Source organism: Oncorhynchus keta, chromosome 15 (assembly GCF_023373465.1).
Source record: "Oncorhynchus keta strain PuntledgeMale-10-30-2019 chromosome 15, Oket_V2, whole genome shotgun sequence".
Lineage (NCBI taxonomy): Eukaryota > Metazoa > Chordata > Actinopteri > Salmoniformes > Salmonidae > Oncorhynchus > Oncorhynchus keta.
The window spans coordinates 32,448,529-32,472,297 of NC_068435.1; the positions used below are offsets into that span (position 1 = coordinate 32,448,529).

General features: G+C 43.6%; 1 protein-coding gene and 1 long non-coding RNA gene across 6 annotated transcripts; one reads left to right on the forward strand and one right to left on the reverse strand.

The window, feature by feature from the left end:
- The first annotated feature begins 25 nt into the window (after positions 1–25).
- LOC118394791 (microtubule-associated protein RP/EB family member 2-like) lies at positions 26–16,419 on the forward strand. Of its 5 annotated transcripts, XM_035788338.2 has the most exons (8): positions 10,051–10,301; positions 12,099–12,226; positions 12,815–12,960; positions 13,216–13,435; positions 13,950–14,107; positions 14,545–14,703; positions 14,999–15,121; positions 15,213–16,419. In XM_035788338.2, exons 1-7 carry the CDS (start codon positions 10,180–10,182, stop codon positions 15,077–15,079), a joined length of 1,014 nt encoding a protein of 337 aa, XP_035644231.1. In that variant the 5' UTR covers positions 10,051–10,179; the 3' UTR covers positions 15,080–15,121; positions 15,213–16,419. The 5 variants fall into 5 exon arrangements, with proteins under 5 accessions (XP_035644234.1, XP_035644235.1, XP_035644236.1 ...); XM_035788341.2 differs by lacking the exon at positions 10,051–10,301 and adding an exon at positions 26–166 and having other exon boundaries at positions 14,999–16,419; XM_035788342.1 differs by lacking the exon at positions 10,051–10,301 and adding an exon at positions 504–820 and having other exon boundaries at positions 14,999–16,419.
- A 5,869-nt stretch (positions 16,420–22,288) lies between these two features.
- On the reverse strand, positions 22,289–23,427 carry LOC118395128 (uncharacterized). The gene is made up of 4 exons (XR_004827904.1): positions 23,299–23,427; positions 23,000–23,178; positions 22,718–22,898; positions 22,289–22,621 (listed from the first exon to the last, which is right to left on the reverse strand). It is a non-coding gene; the product is annotated as an uncharacterized LOC118395128 (long non-coding RNA).
- Between the last annotated feature and the right edge of the window lie 342 nt (positions 23,428–23,769).

Consider the following 23,769-nt stretch of genomic DNA (forward strand, 5'->3'; position numbering starts at 1 on the left):
ATGACAGGTCGAAATCACTCCAGATCAAACCCATCAACTTCAGCAACGCTTGTCAAAGAAAATATGCGTCGGTTGTCCACGTCATCAGCTTCTACAATCGGTGGATTCGATTATGCTGAGCCGCGTGACACCGATCTATGGCCCATGACGTGACCGGGCAAAAGCGGTGAGTGAGTAGCACCATTCTCAAATCGAACAGTAATCTGTGAGGCTGTGCTGCTGGGTCATGTTGTCTACAAGGCAGCTTGGTGCATTGTCCAGAAACATACAGCATCTCTTTTCCATAAAATATTATAGGCCTTTGCTATGTTTGAATGTTCAAACTAGTTTTCATTGGGAAGGCAGATAAAGTGTTTTTATCAAAATCAATTACTTTTGCATGTGAATCCCACTCATTACTCCCAGTGCTTAATTAAATTGCTTTGTTTTGAGACGACTTCACCCTGTCCGTTTTTGTTCAAAAGAACTGGGAACTCGGAAATCTCCGACTTCCGACTTCAGTACGTTCAGACAACTGGGAACTCGAGAAAAAATTATTGACTGGGAAAAATCGTTTTAAAAACGGTCATCCAACTTGAAATTCCAAGTCGGAAAATCTAGCATATGTTTTTTTAGAGCTCCAACTTTATGGCCTGAAGATAACTGCCATCATGATTTTACCTAATTTTTCCACGACTTCCGATCAACTTTCACCCGTTGCAAAACACTCCAACACGGGAACCCGGGTCGGATTAATCGTATCCCTTCATTGAATGGAAATAGGTGGTGAAATACAGCAGTTTCTTTTTAAGACGGAGTAACCTGGGACCTGAGTTCACTGGTGAGTCAAAGATATACGGTTGCAATGTGTGATAAAAAAAATATATATTCATAATAATAAACGTGTGGGTTATGTTTCAGGACATGTACACTTCAGTGTTATGTTTTTGAATTATACTCGATGTAATGTGGTAAATATCTTGGCCACTAGCTTCTGTCAAAGTGAGTTTGTAATGATTGCTAACTGATTAGCTAGTCCAGTGCACAGTACTAGCAAAGATGGTGGATAAATGAAGATGTCCCACTCTGGCCGTTTACCGTAGAAAAAATGGGTCAGTTCCGGTCATCTTAACGGGGCACCAATGCATTAAAGCAGCTAAGGTCTGGTCTGCTAGTTAATTGACAGTATATGAACCAGAAAGAATTAGGCAGTTGGATGTCTCGCTTCCTCTTCCGCCTCTGGTGCTAGCTACCGAAGCCGATGTTGACTAGTTATGCCTTGATTAACTAGCTAGCATGCTAACTGTTTGGTTTGACAGCTGGCCAACATCGCAAGTAAGTTTCAGTCACTACTCCACTTTCACTTTGGTCTGTGTGTCGTTTTCACAATTGACACTTATGCACATTTAAACGCTGTGCGCGGGACAGGGGACTGCACGTTTGTAGCCAAAACTCGCTTGCTAAAGTTGCAATAATGTCGAACTTGGATATCAAAAACAAGCAAAAGCTTATAAAAAATGACGTTCAACTATTAAGTTCATTGCAAGTCTCAGCCACCAGAGATATATCCGAATTGTACTGTTGTTCGGGTTCAACACATTTAACAATGACACCACAATGGCACGGTGCTAATCAATGTTGCAATTCAGCTGCAGCCAGCAAGTTGGCCGAGACAGCTGATGCCGCACAGCAGCTGTAATATAATAATAATATATGCCATTTAGCTGACGCTTTTATCCAAAGCGACTTACAGTCATGTGTGCATACATTCTACGTATGGGTGGTCCCGGGAATCGAACCCACTAAAAATGCACGTTGAGATCTGAAATGTTCAGGTCAACTTGGCATTTTTGCCTTATGGCATGATTTCTGCAGTCATTATGGAACACCTATGTGGCAAATCATAATAATTCCATGCAATCTCTTTGGACATTATTTTATTAATCATGTGTGCACTGACTGAATAGTCCACTGTGTTCTAGTTTACCAAACATAAGCAGTGTGTGCACTGTCAGAAGATTACAATTTAGGCTGGCTTCTATTTCATTCCAATTGTGTGTGTATGTATATATATATATATATATATATATATATATATATATATATATATATTAAAAAAACAATTTTCAATTCGTTGTTCAGAGATGATCAAAAGATCCATTCTATATTCACACACTGAGGTATGTCAATTATACATAGGGTTGCAAAAGGGAGGGTATATTACTGGAAATTTTAGAAGTTTATGAGTAAACTAAAGTAGACTACATGTCCAAAAGTATGTGGACACCAGCTCATCAAACATGTCATTCCAAGATCATGGGCATTAATATGGACATGGTCCCCTCTTTTCTGTTATAACAGCCTTCACTCTTCTGGGAAGGCTTTCCACTAGATGTTGGAACATTGCTGCGGGGACTTGCTTCCATTCAGCCACGCGCATTAGTGAGGTCGGGCACAGATGTTTGGCGCTTATGCCTGGCTCGCAGTCGGCGTTCCATTTCATCCCAAAGGTGTTCGATAGGGTTGAGGTCAGGGCTCTGTGCAGGCCAGTCAAGTTCTTCCACACCGATCTCGACAAACCATTCTGTATGGACCTCGCTTTGTGCATGGGGGCATGCTGAAATAGGAAAATGCTGAAATAGGAAAAGGCCTTTACCAAACTGTTGCCACAAAGTTGGAAGCACAGCATCATCTAGAATGCCATTGTATGCTGTAGCGTTAAGATGTCCCTTCACTGGAACTAAGGGGCCTAGCCCGAACCATGGTAACAGCCCCAGACCATTATTCCTCCTCTACCAAACTTGACAGTTTTCGCTATGCATTCAGACAGGTAGCGTTCTCCTGGCATTCGCCAAACCCAGATTAGTCAGTCGGAATCTCAGATGGTGAAGCGTGATTCATCACTCGAAAGAACGCTTTTCCACTGCTCCAGAGTTCAATGGTGATGAGCTTTACACCACTCCAGCCAACGCTTGGCTTTGCACATGGTGATCTTAGGCTTGTGTGTGGCTGCTCGGCCATGGAAACCCATTTCATGAAGCTTCCGACAAACATTTCTTGTGCTGACGCTGCTTCCAGAGGCAGTTTGGAACTGTAGCGAGTGTTGCAACTGAGGACAGGTGTTTTTTACACACTACGTGCTTCAGCACTTCTGTAAGCTTGTGTGGCCTACCACTTCGCAGCTGAGCCTTTTTTGCTCCTAGATGTTTCCATTTCACAATAACAACACTTATAGTTGACCAGGTTAGCTCTAGCAAGGCAGACATTTGATTTACTGACTTGTTGGAAAGGTGGCATCCCATGACGGTGCCACGTTGAAAGTCACTGAGCTCTTCAGTAAGGCCATTCTACTGCCAATGTTTGTCTATGGAGACTGCATGGCGGTGTCCTCGATTTTATACACCTGTCAGCAACGGGTGTGGCTGAAATAGCTGAATCCACTCATTTGAAGGGGTGTCCACATACCTTTGTATATACACTGCTCAAAAAAATAAAGGGAACACTTAAACAACACAATGTAACTCTAAGTCAATCACACTTCTCTGAAATCAAACTGCCCACTTAGGAAGCAACACTGATTGACAATAAATTTCACATGCTGTTGTGTAAATGGAATAGACAACAGGTGGAAATTATAGGCAATTAGCAAGACACCCCCAATAAAGGAGTGGTTCTGCAGGTGGTGACCATAAACCACTTCTCAGTTAATATGCTTCCTGGCTGATGTTTTGGTCACTGTTTTGGTCACTTTTGAATGCTGGCGGTGCTTTCACTCTAGTGGTAGCATGAGACGGAGTCTACAACCCACACAAGTGGCTCAGGTAGTGCCGCTCATCCAGGATGGGACATCAATGCGAGCTGTGGCAAGAAGGTTTGCTGTGTCTGTCAGCGTAGTGTCTAGAGCATGGAGGCGCTACCAGGAGACAGGCCAGTACATCAGGAGACGTGGAGGAGGTTGTAGGAGGGCAACAACCCATCTGCAGGACCGCTACCTCCGCCTTTGTGCAAGGAGGAGCAGGAGGAGCATGCCAGAGCCCTGCAAAATGACCTCCAGCAGGCCACAAATGTGCATGTGTCTGCTCAAACGGTCAGAAACAGACTCCATGAGGGTGGCATGAGGGCCCGACGTCCACAGGTGGGGGTTGTGCTTACAGCCCAACACCGTGCAGGACGTTTGGCATTTGCCAGAGAACACCAAGATTGGCAAATTCGCCACTGGCACCCTGTGCTCTTCACAGATGAAAGCAGGTTCACACTGAGCACATGTGACAGACGTGACAGAGTCTGGAGACGCCGTGGAGAACGTTCTGCTGCCTGCAACATCCTCCAGCATGACCGGTTTGGCGGTGGGTCAGTCATGGTGTGGGGTGGCACTGTTTTGGGGGGCCGCACAGCCCTCCATGTGCTCGCCAGAGGTAGCCTGACTGCCATTAGGTACCGAGATGAGATCCTCAGACCCCTTGTGAGACCATATGCTGGTGCGGTTGGCCCTGGGTTCCTCCTAATGCAAGACAATGCTAGACCTCATGTGGCTGGAGTGTGTCAGCAGTTCCTGCAAGAGGAAGGCATTAATGCTATGGAATGGCCCGCCCGTTCCCCAGACCTGAATCCAATTGAGCACATCTGGGACATCATGTCTCGCTCCATCCATTGCACCACAGATTGTCCAGGAGTTGGTGGATGCTTTAGTCCAGGTCTGGGAGGAGATCACTCAGGAGACCATCCGCCACCTCATCATGAGCATGCCCAGGCGTTGTAGGTAGGTCATACAGGCACGTGGAGGCCACACACACTACTGAGCATCATTTTGACTTGTTTTAAAGGACATTACATCAAAGTCAGATCAGCCTGTAGTGTGGTTTTCCACTTTAATTTTGAGTGTGACTCCAAATCCAGACCTCCATGGGTTGATAAATTTGATTTTGTGATTTTGTTGTCAGCACATTCAAGTATGTAAAGAAAAAAGTATTTAATAAGAATATTTAATTCATTCAGATCAAGGATGTGTTATTTTAGTGTTCCCTTTATTTTTTGAGCAGTGTATATTGTATCTCTGTCCCTCTGTATGGCCTTAACACGTGAAATATATAAAATAATCAAATAAGATGATAACATTTGGACAAACCTGTAAAACATTATCCTAAATATAAACCAACTTAGTGAATACCATTGGTGTTTAATATGAGGGTTTCAGCATGAAATATTCTTCATTTCTTTCACACACTTATTTATTTTGCAATGTTAAAGGTCCAATGCAGTCATTTATATCTCAATATCAAATCATTTCTGGGTAACAATTGAGTAACTTACTGTGATTGTTTTCAATTAAAATTGTTAAAAAGAAACAAAAATAGCATGTTTTTTTCCAGGAGTGGAGTTGGCCTACATGTAGCTATCTATCTATCTATATGTAGGCCTACACAGCATAAAAAAAAGGAAATCACGCCTCCCGATTGGTGCAGCGGTCTAAAGCGGGGCAGCGGTCTAAGGCACTGCATCGCAGTGCTAGAGGCGCCACTACAGACCTGGGTTCGATTCCGGGCTGTTCACAGCCGGCCGCAACCGGGAGACCCACGGCGCACAATTGGCCCAGCGTCGTCCAGGTTAGGGGAGGGTTTGGCCAGCTGGGATGTTGTTCTCCCATCGCACTCTAGTGACTCCTTGTGGAGGGCGCCTGTACGCTCACTCGTGTCGCCAGTTGTATGGCGTTTCCTCGGACACATTGGTGCGTTGGCTTCCGGGTTAAGTGAGCTGTGTGTCAAGAAGCAGTGCGGCTTGGCAGGGTCGTGTTTCGGAGGACGCATGGCTCTTGACCTTTGCTTCTCCCGAGTCCATACCGGAATTGCAGCGATGGGACAAGACTGTAACTTCCAATTGGATATCATGAAATTGGAGAGAAAAAGGGGTAAAAAGTACAAGGTAAAGACAGTCAGGCTGTCAATAGCAAACATTGGCTATTGTTGGGAGGCAGAGTTATTTTTTTCAGCAACTCTGGCTATGTGGCAGCATAAAGCTTTCATCATCACACAAAACGCTGATCGTTTTCCCAATGCAATATATAGACGGCATCTTGCTTGTTCTATGGCAATATTCGTTATAACCGACCAAAAATGACTACAACTGCAATAGATTGCCATATATTACCTGTTAATTACCTAAATTCCCATAGATTCCGGTAATTTTAGTAAATTGCTGGTAGCTTTGCAACCCTAACTCTGTATGACAATAATCATTGGAATGGTTGGAATGTCTAACCCTGGGAGAATCTGTCGGGAATCACAGGAATCAGTCAACTGGCAACCAGAGGTTACTGGCATCACTTTCTCAGGTGCAACCTACAACTATTGTGTCCTTGAGCAAGGCAGGTCTTTACGCGCCCTGCCTAACCAGGTGCTGCCCTACAGCCTGCCATGTGGCGTGTCAGTGGGGCCAGTGTGGCCCGCTATGTACAGTACATTCAGAAAGTATTCAGACCCCTTGAAATGGTTTTTTCACCTCATCAATTTACACACAATACCCCATAATGACAATGCAAAAACAGGTTTTTAGACATTTTTGAAAATATATTAGAAATAAAAGACTGAAATATCACATTTACATAAGTATTCAGACACTTTACTCAGTACTTTGCTGAAGCACTTTTGGCAGCGATTACAGCCTCGAGTCATCTTGGGTATGACGTTACAAGCTTGGCACACCTGTAATTGGGGAGTTTCTCCCATTCTTCTCTGCAGATCCTCTCAAGCTCTGTCAGGTTGGATGGTAAGTGTCGCTGCACAGCTATTTTCAGGTCTCACGAGAGATTAGATCGGGTTCAAGTTCGGGCTCTGACTGGGCCACTCAAGGACATTCAGAGACTTGTCCCGAAGCCACTTCTGTGTTGTCTTGGCTGTGTGCTTATGGTTGTTGTCCTGTTAGAAGGTGAACCTTCACCCCAGTCTGAGGTCCTGAGTGATCTGGAGCAGCTTTTTATGAAGGATCTCTCTGTACTTTGCTCCATTCATTTTTGCTTCAATCCTGACTAGTCTCTCAGTCCCTGCCGCTGAAAAAAATCCCCACAGCATGATGCCACCACCATGCTTCACCGTAGGGATGGTGCCAGGTTTCCTCCAGAAGTGGCCAAAGAGTTAAATCTTGGTTTCATCAGACCAGAGAATCCTGTTTCTCATGGTTTGAGAGGCCCTTAAGTGCCTTTTGGCAAACTCCAATTGGGCTGTCATATGCCTTTTAATGAGGAGTGGCTTCTGTCTAGCCACTCTACCACAAATACCTGATTGGTGGAGTGCTGCAAAGATGGTTGTCCTTCTGGAAGGTTCTCCCATCTCCACAGAGGAACTCTGGAGCTCTGTCAGAGGGACCATCGGGTTCTTGGTCACCTTTAAACTAGGAAAACAGACTCTTAATCTTAGATTTGGGACCACACAGCCACTCCACTGAATAGCAGGCTAATGATTGCTTTGCAATGCTTGCAGTTAGCCACTAAATCCTTCCAAACCACTCTTTGTTGAATTTGCGATTTCCTACTTGTTGTGTAATGTTTATGTCCAATGGCCCAGGAGCAACTTAACATTTTATCTATAATTTCTCTTCATATGACAAGGATTAAAAAGGATTTGCCAGTAGATTGTCGACTTGATTCATGATGATGTCTGCTAGCTAAGATTTTAAGTGTGATGTTGACATGATCAGTCCAATCAAAGCTACTGTAGATATAACGTGATTTGACGTCATTCTATCTATGGCCAATGACCTTGAGCCTTCTTGGATGGGCACTTCTAATGTAACTCTATGGTAGCACTCAAGGGGCTTGAATTTTCGAGCTCTACCCATAGTGTCCCCATTAGTGACAGAACACTGAGCCAATCAAGCTGCAACGCTCCGTATTTTACGATGGCTTGCCCCACCACACAAAGCACTGAGCTAGGCTGAAACACCTGCATTTTGGAGCCACCAAAAGCGTCATTGCATTTTGGTACACCAGAATCGCATTAATTTCCAATGAAACGCTGCGCTTGCCTAGTGGTGCAAAGGTTGGATTTATCGAACGTATGTGTCAAACTGTATGCGTAGACTGCTTGACAGAAATGGTAGCAGAAGGTGAATGTTGAACTTTTGTTGCACACATTCAGATGATGCTGTGTACTATTTTGTGCAATGACGCTGTTTTGTCCTACTCAATAAAACAAAAAATAGACCATGTCTGTATTATTAACTTAATGATATATATTTTTACATTGTTTGCTATATGATATGTGACACGTATTAATGCCAAAATAACATGCAAAACAGGCAAGCCTAAAAAAAATATGATTTTGTATTTTTTTAATGTGGGGCTCAAAACCGGTAAATGACAAGTCGCCACTGAGCACAATACATGCATAATCTTATAATTTAGTCCTGTCATTTTAAATATCTACAAGTAGACCAGCTATTGAAGCAGAGACACAAAATAAAGAAAGCATTTTAGCGTATGAGTGAGAAAGTGGCCATATGCCCCACGCTCCTCTCAATTTACATCAACAACATAGCTCTGGCAGTAGGAAGCTCTCTCATCCATTTATATGCAGATGACACAGTATTATACTCAACTGGCCCCTCCCTGGATTTTGTGTTAAACACTCTACAACAAAGCGTTCTTAATGTCCAAAAAGCTTTCTCTGCCCTTAACCTTGTTCTGAACACTTCAAAAACAAAGGTCATGTGGTTTGGTAAAAAGAATGCCCCTCTCCCCACGAGTGATTACTACCTCTGGTTTAGAGCTTGAGGTCTAAAGTTTGAGTGTTTGGCTAGACGGTACACTGTCCTTCTCTCAGCACATATCAAAGTTGAAGGCTAAATATTTTTTAAAGATGTTTTAAATGTAAGCTTTATTAAACTAGGCAAGCCATTTTAAGAACAAATTATTATTTACAATGACGGCCTACCGGGGAACCGTGGATTAACTGCCTTGTTCAGGGGCAGAACAACAGATTATCTCGGGGTCAGCTCGGGGATTCGACCCAGCAACCTTTTGGTTATTTGCCCAACGCTCTATCCACTAGGCTACCTACCACCCCTTAAATTAAATCTAGAATTGGTTTCCTCTATCGTAATCGCACCTCTTTCACCCCAGATGCCAAACTAACCCTGATTCAGATGACCATCCTACCTGATAGATTACGGAGACGTAATTTATAGATCGACAGACGTAATTTATAGATCGACAGGTAAGAGTGCTCTCGAGCGGCTAGATGTTCTTTACCATTCGGCCATCAGATTTGCCACCATTGCTCCTTATAGGACACATCACTCACTGCACTGTACTCCTCTGTAAACTGGTAATCTCTGTATACCCTTCAAGACCCACTGGTTGATGCTCATTTATAAAACCCTCTTAGGCCTCACTCCCCCCTCCCCCCTATCTGACATATCTACTGCAGCCCTCATCCTCTACATACAACACCCATTCTGCCAGTCACATTCTGTTAAAAGTCCCCAAAGCACACACATCCCTGGGTCGCTCCTCTTTTCAGTTCACTGCAGCTAGCGACTGGAACGAGCTGCAACAAACACTCAAATTCAAAGACTTATTCAATGACACTCTTACTGACAGTTGTGGCTGCTTTGCGTGATGTATTGTTGTCTCTACCTTCTTGCCCTTTGTGCCGCTGTCTGTGCCCAATCATGTTTTACCATGTTTTGTTCTGCAGCCATATTGTGCTGCTACCATGTTGTTGTCATGTTGTGTTGCTACCATGCTGTGTTGTCATGTTGTGTTGCTACCATGCTATGTTGTCGTGTTAGGCCTCTCTCTATGTCGTGTTGTCTCTTGTGTGTTTTGTCCTCTATTTTTATTTCATTTATGTATATTTTTAATCCCAGCCCCCCTCCAGCATGAGGCCTTTTGGTAGGCCGTCATTGTAAATAAGAATTTGTTCTTAACTGACTTGCCTAGTTAAATAAAGGTTTGTGTGCGTGTGCGCGTGTGTGTGTGTGTGTGTTATGTCCCTTCGTTTTCTATTCGTGGAATTCTCCGTCCACTGTCCAAGAAGCGCGCCCCCATCACCAGTCACGTGATTGGTTAGGGTGCACCTACGTCACCAGAGTCAGATTTGTGAAGAATAAGCAGACAGGAGAACGAGCCCGAGGTGCGGCACTTTATATCGCATCGTCCTTTCATAGAGAGAGAACAGGTAATCTGTTCAATATTTTAGAGACCCAATGCCTGGGCCCACCCAAGCACTGTCCCCAAATGGAGAGAATAACAACGACATCATCCCAACGGACGGATCCAACTGCATTCCTTACAGAAAAAATACAGTGCGAGGAGAGCGCGCCTACAGGTAAATCAGTGCAAATGCCGCATTCGGCGTGGCTTCACAGCAAGGCTTTGAGCAATAATAAGGTTGCTGCAAAACTCTGAACATTTGTTTCAGGAGCATTGGATTTTTCCACGCCATCCGCTCGCTCCTTTTCAATTGTGTTACAATGTATCAGCTTGTGCATAACGTTGGATGTATTTCCTTCTTGGTGACTGTTTCTTGACCATGGCGTAAATTGTCTTGAGGAGGCCCATGCAAGTTCACAATAATGCCAAAGCGAAATCAGTTACATTTAAACATAAAATAACACACGTTGTCTGGCCAGTTGGAAAAGGGACCGCTGTGGGGAAAAACTAGCAAGTTAGCTTGCTTCATTGTCAAATACAGTCACTGTCTTGACTGTAATGATAGCACTAGCTGCTAGAATATTCTTGTTGGCCCCACGCTACCCAATCGTGTGTTCTGGGAAAAGGGGCACCGTTATAAAAAATATATATAAACTCGTTTGTTTGGGTCAAGTAGAGCCAATGAGCTAACAAAGCTAGCAGTACATCCGCTTTGTTGACACGAGAACGGCTGTCCGATTTTCTGTCTCAGTGAGCAATCAATGGAAGAGGATAGTTGGAAAACGGAACTCCAGTCCACATCTTGTCAGCTTTTGCCATTCATGTTTAGGGTTTAGCTGTTAGGATGTTGACTATGCGCTTGATGTAATTGTAGACTAACGTTAGCTGTTACCATATTTTTATTAAATGGAAATGCTTTGTCCGTCGCATTATAGCCAGCCCTCCGTATCAGTGACAAACGATTTAAACTCATTAGCTGAATGTTTGCATTTGGAATGGTGGAGCGATAGATGGTGGTAACGTTAGACATTTGGCTCATATGTCCTAAGCACCAGGCCCGTTATTTTCTTCGGGTACCCATTTGCGAATATGATATGTTGCAACAGCAATTCAGGTCTTACATTTTGACATTATATGCTCCAGCCTGCCTCATCATTAGAATGAAAATATTCCAAATACCAAAGCTGTGAAAAACGTACTTGTTTTGCTGCACTTTACAAGGCGTTTGTATAATGTAGGCTACACTTAGACCATTGTTGCATTTACTGTGAAGGGTGGTCAACAGTTTCAAACATTTGTTTGCAAGTCATCACTTTCATGTCACTTTGCTCTGATGTTTCTGAAGATAACATCTCAACTCTTCATTATGAAAATGACAGTTTAAAAAAAAAATTCTCATCCAATCTGCTCCTCATCCCATATAGATTTTGTGCTACACCCACACTCAAACTCCTTCTATGAGTGTGTTTACAAGAGTCTGTATACATTTCAGCTAAATTGGGCATCCCGATATTATAACCGCATTACTAACATGTTATTACATTACTGGACCTAACATGGGATATGCATGGAGATAAATTGTAATAGATGTTGTTAAGCAATTTGACAGTGGAAATTGGTTGGAATGAAAATCAGCATACACACTGATCTCACATAATTTGATTTGAGACCAGTGTGCCTTTATTTCGTTACTAGTAGCTCTGGTTATAGGCCTAGGTTTACTGGCTTGCTGTCGAGTTTCCCCTTGATGGTTTGTATTATTGTTCTTCTTTACATTTACATTTACATGTAATGTTAGTAGTTGAAAATTATATGGTGGCTTTTATCTGTTGGTCAACAATTGTGTGTACAGAACATATTGACTAACCATTCTGTAAAAGAGATTACAAAAAAAATCCTAATTTTGAGATGGTAATGTTTTGGAGAAAATTAATTGTAACTAACTGCTTAGTGCCTTTTCTATCTTTTGCAGTTGGGGAATGGCGGTCAATGTATATTCTACCTCAATAACCCAGGAGACTATGAGCAGGCATGACATCACTGCCTGGGTTAACGATCTTCTCGGTCTGAACTACACTAAAGTGGAGCAGCTCTCCTCAGGTAAGAATAATTACCCTGTTAACCTTGCTGTAAACTGTTCTTCCTCCCAGACCCAAGGACCTCATTATGGGCTCAGGATATAGGCCTAGCATAGAAAGGGAGAGTGATGCGGTATTGGAAGGGAGAGATATGTCCATGCTTTTCCTCTGTTCCACACCAAGGTTCTGCCAATGACCTAGTAATAGGTATAGTAATGTGTATAGTCAAAGAAACCTGGTGTAAACCTAACCCTGCTCCTAACCTATCCTTGCTCTGACAGAGAAGACGGACAGTGCTATTAATACAACTAGTTTGCGCACTTGCTGTGGCTACCATGCCATGGCTGCCCCAAGTAATCCAATCTCTGCTGAACCACACACAGTCCTGTAGCAAGGTGTGCTAATGGTACTATTTTGAGGTTAAAGCTGCTTGTCACTTCCAGCGCTGTCAAGCCTGTTGTGTCTGGTCTGCCGTAGGTAGTGTTGTGCTAGGTTGGCTGAAAAATATAATTTGTTCATTATCATTAGATTCGAACCTGTATCAGAAGAGAAACAATTTGTAGTTTTGTGTCACATCTTCTGACGTGGTTTTGTTTTCATTCACTTGTAGGAGCGGCCTACTGCCAGTTCATGGATTTGCTCTTCCCTGGCTGCGTCAGTCTTAAGAAGGTTAAGTTCCAAGCTAAATTTGAGCATGAGTACATTCACAACTTCAAGCTACTGCAGGCCTCCTTCAAGAGAATGAATGTGGACAAGGTGAGAGAATGAGGCTGAGTGAGTAGTGTCCTGACGGGACCTACTGTAGCTACTTATAACAGTTTACCATTAGATAGGGCTTTTCTTTAATTACTATGGCTAGCCCAGGCTATATTTGATTGAACAAACACACACGCTCACTTTGCTCCTAAAAAATATTTTTAAATGAACGTGTCATATCACGTGAAGTGCAGATTATAAAACAGGTACCCCAATTTTTTGTTCTTGATCATTTCTTTCCACTTCTCTATGCAGATTATTCCTGTGGAAAAGCTGGTGAAAGCTAGATTTCAGGACAACCTTGACTTCATCCAGTGGTTCAAGAGGTTCTTTGACGCCAACTACGACGGTAAAGATTACGACCCACTTCAGGCCAGACAGGGTCAGGATGCCATCCCCCCACCTGACCCCGGTGAGCAGATCTTCAACCTGCCAAAGAAGTCTCAACACCACGCAGCCAGCTCCCCCACTGCAGGTAAGAAGACCAGCCGCCTGAAGGGTATAATACAAAGCACGATCAATGAGTTAGCCAGTTTACTTGCTTAAATACTCTGAAATAACAGTTTATTTTTGAGAAAGATAAGCTTGAAATGGGTATGGTCAAATTGACTTGACACCCAAAAACAAAATGTAGCTTTCTTAATAAACCAGAAAATTTGTAGTTCATTCGGGTAAGTTAGCTGGCCAGGAGTTTTGAAATAGGTGGTACGGATGAGTAAGGTGGGGGGGATGCCTGTAAAGGGGGCTCTGTCCGCCCTTGGACTCAGAGATTTTTTTCATTTTTTAACACCTAACTGCCATTTCATGCAATCTCGAGCCTTAAATGATAACAAATAAAGTAAAAAACAGTTTACACAGTGGCGCAGCAAGTCCACAAGGTAGTGCAGCGCCCATCCTATATTATTTTGGAAGAACTCTGTGTTGATTGTAGTATACCCCTCTGTACAGCAGATTAGGAAACTGACTGACTAACCTATATTTGTGTTCAGGAGCCACCAGGGCGAGCGCAACAACGCCGAAACAAAACCCTTGCAGCCCCCATCCGTCCTCCAGACCCTCTTCAGCCAAAAGAATTCCAGTTGCAACGACTACTCCGGCCAAAGGAGAGCGGGAACTGGAAGCACAGGTCACATTGCTCAATGACCAGGTAAAAAGCCACTACTACTGCATCATAACAACTTCATATATATAAGTTACTACAACCATGTCATTACAACTTAATATATCTAAGTTGGACTCACTGGTAAGATTTGTAAGAAAGATGTGTATTGTTTTTTGGCAGAACCAAAATGCGAAGTAATTCCAAACTGCCTTGAATGATAATTCCATAATCCTGATTTTACAAGGATTAGATTAACAGAAACATGAAAAGGGTCCGAGAAACAATAAATTGGGGATCAGTGGAGCAGCAGTGTATAACAGCAATAGTTTTATGATGGCGCACGTGATCATTTGGATTTGATTGACAATAGAAAAATCATTAATACTGCAAGAATAGTTTACACACAGACGAATGTTGTTGTTTAAAGTCAAATAGCAAGATATGAAAGGAATATCAATTTGTCTGTCTCGTTTTGTGTGCAGGTGAACACATTAAAACTTGCACTGGAGGGGGTGGAGAAGGAGAGGGATTTTTACTTTGGAAAGCTGCGGGAGGTGGAAGTGCTGGCACAGGAGCAAGGTCAGGAGAGTGCACAGTTCGTGGAGAGGCTAATGGAGATCCTGTACTCTGCAGACGAACAGGTCAATCAGCTGTTATTGACTCTTCAGTGATTATTCATAGAAGATTCCCGAAGGGGATTGGGTGTGGGATGTTGTTGTGCAACATTTGTTTTAGATTCTAGAATGTTCGTACTGGATTGGGCAGTACATGTTTTGATACTAGTTCTTTTCTAGGGAGATATTTTCTTTGTAATCACAGGCCTTTGTTTGATTAATTGAGCAATTGATTTAGGTTACCTAATGCTGTAAATTACTTGAAAAGATCTATGGCGGTTGTTGCCCTAACATTTTGCTATGACCGCTTGTGTCCCCTTAGGAAGGTGCAGGAGAGGGGGAGGACGTGGACCCAGGGGTCCATGAAGAAGAGGTTCCTGATGATCAGCAGGATGAGTACTGACTGCCATCCCTCTGTGTCTCCACCACCATGCCCTTTTACTTTGTGAGAACTTTGTTACAGGTATCATTTTTTTGTTTCTTTTTATTACATTTTTTTCCCCCTAATGGTTTGTTTCTTTTTCGTTCTCTTGAAGACTGAGCACATGAAGCAACCTCGTGAAAAGAAGCACGACCCTCGTTTATTTTTTAGATATCCCTCAGGCGTTCTGCATTCTGTGTGTTTTGTTGACTGTCGGTGAAATGCTGTGGCCAGGTTGCTGTTATTACATACCGCCACATGCAGAAAAGCTCAGACCATCACAGAAGTTTCCAAGGCCATTGAAAAAGGGTGAAGAAAGTATGTAATTCAAAATTCTCTATTTGATGAAATTGTAATACGGAGTAGACAGTGTTTTTATCTGACAGCACGTGTTAAGTATGTTGCCAGTCTCGGTCGGTCCCATGATCCATCCATTATGTACGTTGTTTCAAAGTTATTGTTTATTTTAAGACTTGTACATATTAATCATGAGAACGCAATAAGCAAAACCCTGAAGGGCCGGTAGTAGCTCCTATTTAACCTTCCTCCATATGTTGCACTGTCATTTGACTCTGGAATGGACAATCTGTCCATAGATTCTCACAATTCACACAATTACAAATTGAATTGCAAAAACAATATTTATTAAAAACTAAGGAGACTTGATATTGCCTTTACGCGATGGGAGGCAGTTTAGTCCATGAGAATTATTAATGAAAAGTAGTAGTAAGTTAGTTAGACAAATTATGAGTAGCATGTGACTGTCTTCAGCAATTCAAAGAATTTTGATAATCGGTGCGTACTCAAAAATGCCTTATTTGGTGCTACAGTGACAGAAACAAGGTTGATTCATCAGTATGGCTTCATCATAAGGGAAAGGGTTCGTGTAGACTAGTATGATCACAGTAAACATTTTTTTTTTAACTTCAAGAGCAACTAGCCACCATCGTAATTCAATGGAAGTCGGGTATATTTCAGATGTTTTCGTATGACTTTTGAACCACAGGTCTTAGGGAAAGTTTTGAGTCAGTTCACTGAGTAATTTGACATACTATATTCCAAGTACGTATATTGTATACCCTTTCTTAATGTTGCATTTATTCTTATTGAACTCAGCAGTGCACCATAATACTTTAGTCGTATGTTGTGTAAATGAAAAGGAATGTAAACATGTACTGTCAATAATTATAAATAGATCATGTTTTTCTTCTGATGTCCCACTCATTATGCATTCCCCAAAATGTGTTGCATGTTTGCATTTTATTTGTGAATAACTTGACCTGCTTTTTACATATTTAATAAAAAACAACTATGTTAAGTGAGCTGTGTTTTGTATGTTTAACTTGCTATTTAAAACTGTTGAGATTTGGATGGATTTGCTGTAATAAAACCTTTCACCTTTTCAGTCAAAGGGAGTGTTTCATTACGTTGTCTTATCCATCAAATAACCAACCTTCACTCCTGCTCCCCCTCGCCGGCGCTCAACATCGCCAGTCTACTCACCACCGGTCCTGGCAACCCATCTATACGCACTCCTGCGTCTCATCAGTCACACCTGGACTTCATTACTCCCTGATTACTTACCCTTTATATAGCACTTGTTATCAGTTACCAGGCAGCATTGGTTGTTTCCCTGTCAGACATCTCTCTACCACAAGTCCAGCCAGCACCCCAGCCCATCCAACAGTCTGCCCAAGTCAGCGATGCCCGTTTGTCCCTCTCAGACAAATATGACGGGTCTCCCTCCAAATGCTGTGACTTCCTACTCCAGTGCTCCCTCTATTTCACTCATCATCAGATGGGAGCCCCCACCATGGAGAGGTCTGAGGTTGCCACGGTTATTTCCCTGCTGACCGGACGGGTGTTGGAGTGGGCTACTGCTGTCTGGGAAAGAGGAGAGGAGGAGCTGCTATTACGACCGGGAGGGGCATCAGCTTCAACGGTGTCCTGTATGTCCCAAACCGGAATCCACGAGAGCAGAGGGACGACACCGTGATCATCCGTCTCCTATGTCAGGCATGAGTTCTCCATCACCTTTTTTAGTCTCGATTTCACTCATCTATTGTTTCTATAGCTCTAGTGGATTTCGGTGCCGCAGGGAATTTTATTGACCAGGCCCTTGCCTCCTCCCTGCACTTCACCTCATTTTATTTGATTTATTTGACCTTTATTTAACCAGGCAAGTCAGTTAAGAACAAATTCTTATTTTCAATGACAGCGGGTTAATTGCCTGTTCAGGGGCAGAACGACAGATTTGTACCTTGTCAGCTCGGGGGTTTGAACTTGCAACCTTCCGGTTACTAGTCCAACGCTCTAACCACTAGGCTACCCTGCCGCCCCATTCTCCCGTTCTCCACTTTGTTTCCGGTCCAAGTGTTGGATATGCGACCATTGGGATCCAGCACTATTACGCACGTCACAGCTCCTCACCCTCACCGTGGAAACCAAGCACCAGGAAAGCCTTTCCTTCCTCATCACTTACACACCCGTGCACAAAGTCATCCATGGCCTCCTGTGGCTCCAATTCCTGGTCAGAGAGGAGGATTACTGCCTGGGGACCAGGATGTCGGAGGACCAGCTTTCCCGCACCCTGTGGTTCCACGTCAGTGGAGGGACCTGTGAGTGTACGCCAGCCCATCAATCGGTCCTCTCGTATTGTTGCCCTGTGTTTTGGGACATCTGCCAGGCTCTGGAGAGGGATCCCACTCCTGACACCTGCCCTACGGAGCACATCTACGTCCCCACGGGGGTCAGAGATCGGTTGCTGACCTGGGCACACACGTCCCTCACCACTGGACACCCAGGTACCACCCGCACCATCAATCCCTTTCTGAGAAATACTGGTGGTCCACTTTGGCGCAGGATGTTGCACACCATGTCTACTCATGCTCAGTATGTACTCAATCTAAATCTCCCTGGTACGCTCCAGCTGGAAGACACCTTCCCGTGCCTCAGTGTCCCTGGTCTCATCTGCCCATTGATTTTGTCACTGATCTCCCCTCTGATTGTTTCACCACCATTTTGGTGGTTGTGGATAGATTCTCAAAATCATGCGGTTTCATCCCTCTCTCTGGTCTCCCTACCACTGAGGCATTGATCCAGCAAGTCTTCCAGCACTATGGCCAGCAGATATGGTCTCCGATCTGGCCTCCAATTCACATCACTTGTATGGAAGGCTTTCATGGAGAAGCTGGGGATCACGGTCAGCCTCACCTCCCTCTCCGCCTGTCCTGTAAGAAGCTGAGTCCCCGGTTTGTGGGGCCGTTCAAGGTCCTCCTGAGGGTCAACGAGCTAACTTACAGATTACAACTCCCCACTAACTACCGGATCTCACCACCCTTTTCATGTTTCCCTCAGGCCAGTGGTTCCTGGTCCCCTGGCTGACGACACCCCTCCACCTCCCTTGGAGATCGAGGGGAGCCCCACCTATGCCGTCAGATCAGTCCTGGACTCCCAACATCATGGGGGTTGGCTCCAGTACCTGGTGGATTGGGAGGGTTACGGACCAAAGGAGTGGTGCTGGGTTCCGGTGGATGACCTAGATCCCCAACCTCACCCGAGAATTCCACCTTCGCCATCTGGACTGGCCTGCTCCTCGTGCTCTACATCAGTAGTCTACTAACCATTGGTCCTGGCAACCAATCGTTACACACTCCTGCATCTCATCAGTCACAATATGAAATTCATTACTCCCTGATTACTTACCCTTTATATAGCATTCTTTTGTTATCGGTTATCAGCCAGTATTGGTTATCTTTCCTGTCAGACGTTTCTCTTGTTTTGTATCATTGTATGTTCATTAATAAACTCACTAAGAGCACCTGCTTCCTTACTCCCTGTGTCGACGTTACACCTGAGTTTTGATGTAGGAATCAATCAAGAGGTATCGATGACCAAAACATGCTCTGCCTACCTGTGTGTGTACTGAAGGAACTGACTCCATTTGGGTTGAGAGAGTATAATCGTTTTCGTGCTCCTGTCTATTGTATTGAAATAAAAGTAGGGCACTGTAGAGTACACTGAAGTCATTCAAATGACCTTGCCCCAATGAAGCCTCGAACATTTGTCAATTTAGCCGCAGACTCAGAGGTCTGACGGTGGTAGATAAATAGCCTCTTGCTATTCACTTGCTAAGTAATTAAACATCAATAAATCATCAAATATATTGAACAAAAATAAACGCAACATGCAACAATTTCAAAGATTTTAAAGAGTCAGTTCATATAAGGAAATCAGTCAATTGAAATGAATTAATTAGGCCCTAATCTATGGATTTACATGACTGGGAATACAGATATGAATCTGTTGGTCACAAATACCTTAAAGGTAGGGGCGTGGATCATCAAACCAGAAAATATATTGGGGAATACCATTTGTGTCATGCAGCGAGACATCTCCTTCGTATAGAGTTGATCAGGCTGTTGATTGTGGAATGTTGTCTCACTCCTTTTCAATGGTAATGCGAAGTTGCTGGATATTGGCGGGAATTGGAACACGCTGTTGTACACGTAAATCCAGACGGTCCCAAACATGCTCAATCTGTGACGTCTGGTGTGTATGCAGGCCATGGAACTTCAGCTTCCAGGAATTGTGTAAAGATCCTTGCAATATGGGGCAGTGTATCATGCTGAAGGTAGCCTAGTGGTTAGAGCATTGGACTAATAACCAAAAGGTTGCAAGATCGAATCCCTGAGCTGACAAGATAAAAATCTGTTGTTCTGCACTTGAACAAGGCAGTTAACCCAGTGTTCCTAGGCCATCATTGAAAATAATAATTTGTTCTTAACTGACTTGCCGAGTTAAATAAAGGTCAAATAAAAAAACATGGTAATGTCAGTGGATGAACGGCACGACAATGGGCCTCAGGATCTTGTCACGGTATCTCTACATTCAAATTGGCATAGATAAAATGCAATTGTGTTCGTTGTCTATAGTTTATGCCTGCCCATACCATAACCCCACCATGGGGCACGATGTTCACAACTTTGACATCAACAAACTGCTCGCCAGGCACAACGCTATACACGTGGTCTGAGGCTGTGAGGCCGATTGGACGTACTGCAGTGTTTCCTCTGGAAAATGTGTTAGCTGTGGGGGAAAAGTTAGCTGGGGGGTTAAAATAAGTACTGAAAAGTTTGGATCTGGTGATTTTTTTTTAAGGAAAAAAATTATAATAAACCATCTGAAAGATAATTTCCACCCCCAGAAATGAGCAACCTTAAAGATGCAATTTAAGGTTGAGTGCTGCAGATATCTAAAGAAACACAACAGAGACCGTCTTTCTGAAATAAAAAAGTTGATCATCTTGACAAAATGAACAGAGGAACATTTGATTGAACATGAATGAGAGCTCACTAAGAGCCCACTCATGAGAGCCCACTCATGTTCATACCAAAAGGAGGACATTGGAAATCTCTTTCCAGGTTCTGACAAAAACCTAGTTCTGACGTAGTTTACAGTCTTGGTCAGAGCACTTTATTATTTTGGGCTTGTGGAAAAAGATTTCCAACGCCCTCCTGTAATTGAGCTCCTTGATGGGAGGGCCGTTGATGGAGAGCCGCATGCAGGCGGCTAGATGCTCTCCCTGCACTCTATTCCTTAAGTCTGTTTTGTGTTGACCCTTCTTTTTCAAGACCTCTGCGATCCGCCCAGGCATGCTGTCAATTAACTTCTGGGCCACATCCTGACTGATGGCAGCCCATTCTTGCATAATCAATGCTTGGAATTTGTCAGCATTTGTGGGGTTTTGTTTGTCCACCCGCCTCTTGAGGATTGATCACAAGTTCTCAATGGGATTAAGGTCTGGGGAGTTTCCTGGCCTTGGACCCAAAATACCGATGTGTTGTTCCCCGAGCCCCTTAGTTATCACTTTTGCCTTATGGCAAGGTGCTCCATCATGCTGGAAACGGCATTGTTCGTCACCAAACTGTTCCTGGATGTTTGGGAGAAGTTGCTCTCAGAGGATGTGTTGGTACCATTCTTTATTCATGGCTGTGTTCTTAGGCATAATTGTGAGTGAGCCCACTCCCTTGACTGAGAAGCAACCTCACACATGAATGGTCTCAGGATGCTTTACTGTTGGCATGACACAGGACTGATGGTAGCGCTCACCTTGTCTTCTCCGGACAAGCTTTTTTCCGAATGCCCCAAACAATCGGAAAGAGAAAATGACTTTACCCCAGTCCTCAGCAGTCCAATCCCTGTACCTTTTGCAGAATATCAGTCTGTCACTGATGTTTTTCCTGGAGAGAAGTGGCTTCTTTGCTGCCCTTCTTGACACCAGGCCATCCTCCGAAAGTCTTTGCCTCACTGTGCGTGCAGATGCACTCACACCTGCCTGCTGCCATTCCTGAGCAAGCTCTGTACTGGTGATGCCCCGATCCCGCAGCTGAATCAACTTTAGGAGACGGTCCTGGCGCTTGCTGGACTTTCTTGGGTGCCCTGAAGCCTTCTTCACAACAATTGAACCGCTCTCCTTGAAGTTCTTGGTGATCCGATAAATGGTTGATTTAGGTGCAACCTTACTGGCAGCAATATCCTGCCTGTGAAGCCCTTTTTGTGCAAAGCAATGATGACGGCACATGTTTCCTTGCAGGTAACCATTGATGACAGAGGAAGAACAATGATTCCAAGCACCACCCTCCTTTTGAAGTTTCCAGTCTGTTATTCGAACTCAATCAGCATGACAGAGTGATCTCCAGCCTTGTCCTCATCAACACTCACACCTGTTTTAACGAGAGAATCACTGACATGATGTCAGGTGGTCCATTTGTGGCAGGGCTGATATGTAGTGGAAATGTTTTTTTGAGATTCAGTTCATTTGCATGGCAAAGTGGGACTTTGCAATTAATTGCAATTCATCTTATCACTCTTCATAACATTCTAGAGTATATGCAAATTGCCATCATACAAACTGAGGCAGCAGACTTTGTGAAAATGTATATTCGTGTAATTCTCAAAGACTTTTGGCCACGACTGTATAGTCAGTCCGATTGCTGCCAGCTGGCTAAAGCAGGTAAAGTGCTGCCACAAATCTGTAGAGTTAAAAAAAGTGTTTCACTCCACAATGATACATCAATTGACAGTACAAAACAGGTTTTAAAAGCCACACTGTGGACCATTCAAATAAGAGTTTTGAGACACTGAAAGCAGTAATAGCAACATAGTATATTTATTTAATTTGGAGTCCACTATAATCTATAATACATTTAGGCCTACCTGTACATGGCACAGAAAGCATAGTGGCCCTAAGCAGTTGGGCACCGGTTCACCTCCACCTCCTCAGACTATGCAGCCAACACTGCGCTGAGGTTTCGCTGACTCAATAATTTAATTCTAAGACCTTGTGTTGTGTCCATACCAGTCATCACTGCAGCTCTATCAGTGCCCAAGCCGTACAATCTCTATGTTGGTATCTTTCTGATGTGCAGCACCTCTTTGATGGCAGGAGTGTCTGCCTTGCCATCAGGGACTGACACCAGGTCCAGGAACTGGTTGTAAAGTTGAACCTCTTGGTCCATTTATCTGGAAAACATAAAAAAAATCCACACACATTATAAGTCATGTAACTGTAGAATATCACTATTAAAAATAATTTTGTAACTATTCTTGAAATAATACCTGACATGTAAATCCAGCTGCTTATTAGTTGCCATATCTGTAGTTTCATCAGCGTCCAGGCCAATGGCTACAGATGTCTGGATGTCATGACATTGAGGATAGGCTCCTCCACAAGTTTAGCCAGAATCTTCAACATTTCGTCCACTATTATGTAGGACCTGTAGTTTGTGTTCTTGTCAATCTTTAAGTAAATGAGAACAATGTGAAATAAGTCTGGTGACATTTAAATATCAAGTGAAGAAAACATGAGCAAAAACACAGAATTGTGGAGCAGTCATTCACCTTGAGCTTTGTGAAATAGTCACAAGCAACCCAACAATTCAGCAAGGTCCAGCAGTTCTGGGAAGTTTGTGTGATGGGCCTGCTCCCGCTTTGTTAGATGGCGCAGACATTTAAAACCCCCAATGACGGCCTCGTGCTCAAGCACTGTGCTTGGCTAGATGCAACCATGACTGAGGAACCTGTGAACAGCAACAGGCATAATGTGTTATTATTGAGCCACGATTAGTGCACAACCTGAGACATCTTTTACATTAGAAGACATTTTGAGAAATGGAAGGATCCAATAGAACAATCTTTACCTTTTGCCAGCATTGCATGAGCCCTCATACTTTCCATGTGGTGCTCTGTCCCTGGGTGCTGGTTAATATAGTCCAGCTGTAGTTATGTAGAGTGTGGTTTAGTGGAATTACTGGTAGCTGGAGCAATACCTATTACAGATAGCAAGCATTACAACACTACACATAATGCTACAGACTAGTACAGTCTAAATATGCAGAAACATTTTTAGCCCTTAGCCTAATTAAAGGAAATATGACTAACAATGTGGTGTATTATATAGCCACGGCTTCAGTCTGTCAATTTTAAGCCACTTTGGGTCCCATCCGGATTGCCGGTGGTGCACACTTGGCCTTACTACTCGCTCCTCTCCTTTTATCAACTCCTTCCCTCTGCTCTCCTCTCTCCTTTTCTCCTTCCATCTCCCCTCCTGGCTCTCGCCTTTCCTCTGTTCCACTCTGCTCTCCTCTCTCCTTTTCTCGTTCCATCTCCCC

Excerpts from the sequence above, each read along its gene's own strand:
- LOC118394791 (XM_035788340.2), top strand. The coding sequence starts at position 10,180 with ATGCCTGGGCCCACCCAAGCACTGTCCCCAAATGGAGAGAATAACAAC. Across the intron at positions 12,961-13,215 it reads AGAGAATGAATGTGGACAAG|ATTATTCCTGTGGAAAAGCT; the intron begins GTGAGAGAATGA and ends TTCTCTATGCAG. Across the intron at positions 13,436-13,949 it reads AGCCAGCTCCCCCACTGCAG|GAGCCACCAGGGCGAGCGCA; the intron begins GTAAGAAGACCA and ends ATTTGTGTTCAG.